The 2,638-nt window shown below is 62.4% G+C and overlaps 1 protein-coding gene across 1 annotated transcript in view; it reads right to left on the reverse strand.

Annotated features, from left to right (window-relative positions):
• Positions 1-1,436: 1,436 nt before the first annotated feature.
• The window catches only part of EMIHUDRAFT_465816 (hypothetical protein), a 6,481-nt gene continuing 5,279 nt past the window's right edge, over positions 1,437-2,638 (reverse strand). The window contains exons 14-15 of the mRNA XM_005759118.1: positions 2,033-2,173; positions 1,437-1,870 (exon numbers count right to left, since the gene is read on the reverse strand). Coding sequence (XP_005759175.1) covers positions 1,541-1,870; positions 2,033-2,173 — 471 coding nt within the window. The 3' untranslated portion in view covers positions 1,437-1,540. The remainder of the gene's footprint in view (positions 1,871-2,032; positions 2,174-2,638) is intronic.

A 2,638-nucleotide genomic window follows, 5' to 3' on the forward strand; every position in this document is an offset into this window, starting at 1 on the left:
GCTAGGGGGGGGGGGGGGCTACGGTGAGGAGTGAGTAGCTTGGGTGCAGACGCTCCTCCTCTCCGCCGCACGCCGCCTCGCCGCCGGCAGACGCGTCGCCTTCTCCTTGCCCTTCTCCAAACAGCACGCCGCGATCGGCAGCGAGAGGTCGAGGAAGCTGTGGTGTGCGTCGCCTGTGAGCTTCCTCCACCAGACTGTACAGTGTAACTTTGCTGAGGTTGACTCTGACTATCTACTTAAGGTGCCTCGGGCCAGTTGGGGGGGGCAAACCCAGCCCGCCCCCTAGCGCCCCGGGTAAGGCCCAGGTGTGGCCTAGGGCATCAGAAGGGACCAAGAGGAGTCCAGTCTGAGCCATAGAGCCCATGTCTTTGCCCCCGAAGGTCGTGTTCAAATGCCCGGAACGGACGTGTTACAGTGGTGTCCGGCCGGCGCGATCACCGAGCTGTGACGCTCAGGGAAGCCGGTTGAGGTACTGGTTTCTTTGCCCTGGGCTGGCCTACGATCCGTGCTGGATCAGCTGAGCAAGGTTTGGGGAGAATCCCCCATTCAGATCTTCAGATATTTTGACGGATGACCGAAATCACCCCGTTTTTGCCCGTTTTTGGCACAGTGGCACAACTAGGTTGCAGCGAGAATCGGAGAGAGACTGCGAAGAGAGATAGGAAGAGGCGGACGCCCAAGGGTGGGCGACGGCTAGCGCACCACACCACTCTCCTTAAAATCCCTGTGTGGTGGCGGCGTGCCGTTCTCCCATCCCTCCCTTGGGGTGTCTGTTTTCTTTCTTTCTTTCTTTACAACAAGGGCGCGGACTCGTCCGGTCCTTGCTATCCCACAGCAAACATTAGAGTTACGTACTGAATGAAATCGGAAATATCCTCTCTTTCACAACGCAGCCAGCGAGAGTGAAGGGGGGGGCCTGGTGTGAATGAAAGCGTCTTGGGGCCGGGGTTGTGTTTTTGTGTGAATGAAAGCGTCCAACGCTCCATCGCAAACGGCAAAGTTCGGCCGGCTCGCGAGATAGTAAGTGGCCTGGGCGTGGTCCGCTCCATCTGTCGCAGACATGCCGAAGAGTGCGGGGCACTCGACGCCAGAGAAGAAGAAGGCCTCGCTGGCAACCATCCGCAAGAAGGGGCCAGAAAAGACAGGGCTGCCCACATCCATCGACGCCATCATTCGGTTCATGGACGCACGGGAGCCAGGAGCGAACTACCACACGCGGCAGGCTGACTCCAGGGGGGGTGTCTCGACCACTCGTGGGAAACTACGGACCTGGGCAAGGGCAAATCCGGCGCTCCCAGGTGCGTACTTTGCGCTTACCGGCAGCTGGGCGCCGCCGGACGACGAGGCACTGGAGGCTATCATCGTCAAGATCAAGGAGATCATTGCTGCGAAAAAGAAGTAGCCCGTCCCGCGAGGTGTGAATTTGGGGAACCGTTGAGTGTTTTCTAGTTAGAGCAATATGACAATACTGTTGGTCGTGGGCGTGCGTGGAGAAACACACCCCACCCAGAGCTCCTCTGGTCTCTCTCGCGCGCGCCCGCTAATCGTCCACCTCCGCGCTCACGGTGTGATCGTCCGGATCAACCGCAGGCACCGCTCGCGCCTCTCGCCGCGCCGCCGCCGCGGCCTCCTCGGCCGCCTCGGCCTCCGCCGCAACCTCAAACCACGCCTTCGGCGCCGCCTCCGCCTCTGCCGCCTCTGCCGCCTCCGCGGTGGCAGGCGGGGGCGGCGCCTCTGCTCGACGGGCCGCCTCGTCGTCGGCGCCCTCGACCGCCTCCTCGCCGCAGTCGGTGATGACCACGGCGTCAAAGAGGCGGTGGCCGTGCTTCGTGTCTGCCGGCAGCTTCTGGATCTTGTCGACGACCGCCACCTGCAGGAAGGGTCCGGGAAGGGTCCGGGAAGGGTCCGGGAAGGGTCCGGGCGGGCGCGCCTCCTCCAAAAGAGGCGGCAGCTCGCCTACAGGAAGAGGGCCCGGGAAGGGTCAGGCCAGGGCCAGGGAGCCGCCGCCGCCTCTCCCGCCCTTTCATGCCACCCCGTGCCGCGACGCGACGCGGCCGAAGACGACGTGGCGGTAGTCGAAGTGGCTGATTGTGGCGCCGCCGAGGCTCTGCGTCGTTGCCTTTGTGGTGATGAAGAACTGCGAGCCGTTACGGTGCGGCACGTGCGCGCGCGCCTAAGGAAAGGTCAGGGAAACTTCGCCACACACGCGAGGAGGTGAGGCAGGGGCCAGGCAGCCCTCGCGACTCCGCGTCTAGAAGATGTGTTAGTGTGTGTGGTTGCGTGTGTGGTTGTGTGTGTGTGGTTGTGTGTGTGTGGTTGTGTGTGTGTGTAGTGTGGTTGCGTGTGTGTGTGTGTGCGTGTGTGTGTGCGTGTGTGTGTGTGTGTGTGTGTGTGTGTGCGTGTGTGTGTGTGCGTGTGTGTGTGTGTGTGTGTGTGTGTGTGTGTGTGTGCGTGCGTGTGTGTGCGCGCGTGTGTGTGTGTGCGTGTGCGTGCGGCGCGCCTCTGCCTCACGGTGGCGCATCGGAGGAGTACCCGCCATCGAGAGCAAGTACCTGAATGAGTCAATGACGGCGGGTGTGAGATTGGACGAGTGAAGGAGGAGGGCCCGCCATCCGAGAGGAGGTACTTTCGTTGTGCT

Source organism: Emiliania huxleyi, assembly GCF_000372725.1.
Source record: "Emiliania huxleyi CCMP1516 unplaced genomic scaffold EMIHUscaffold_81, whole genome shotgun sequence".
In the NCBI taxonomy this organism is placed as follows: domain Eukaryota; phylum Haptophyta; order Isochrysidales; family Noelaerhabdaceae; genus Emiliania; species Emiliania huxleyi.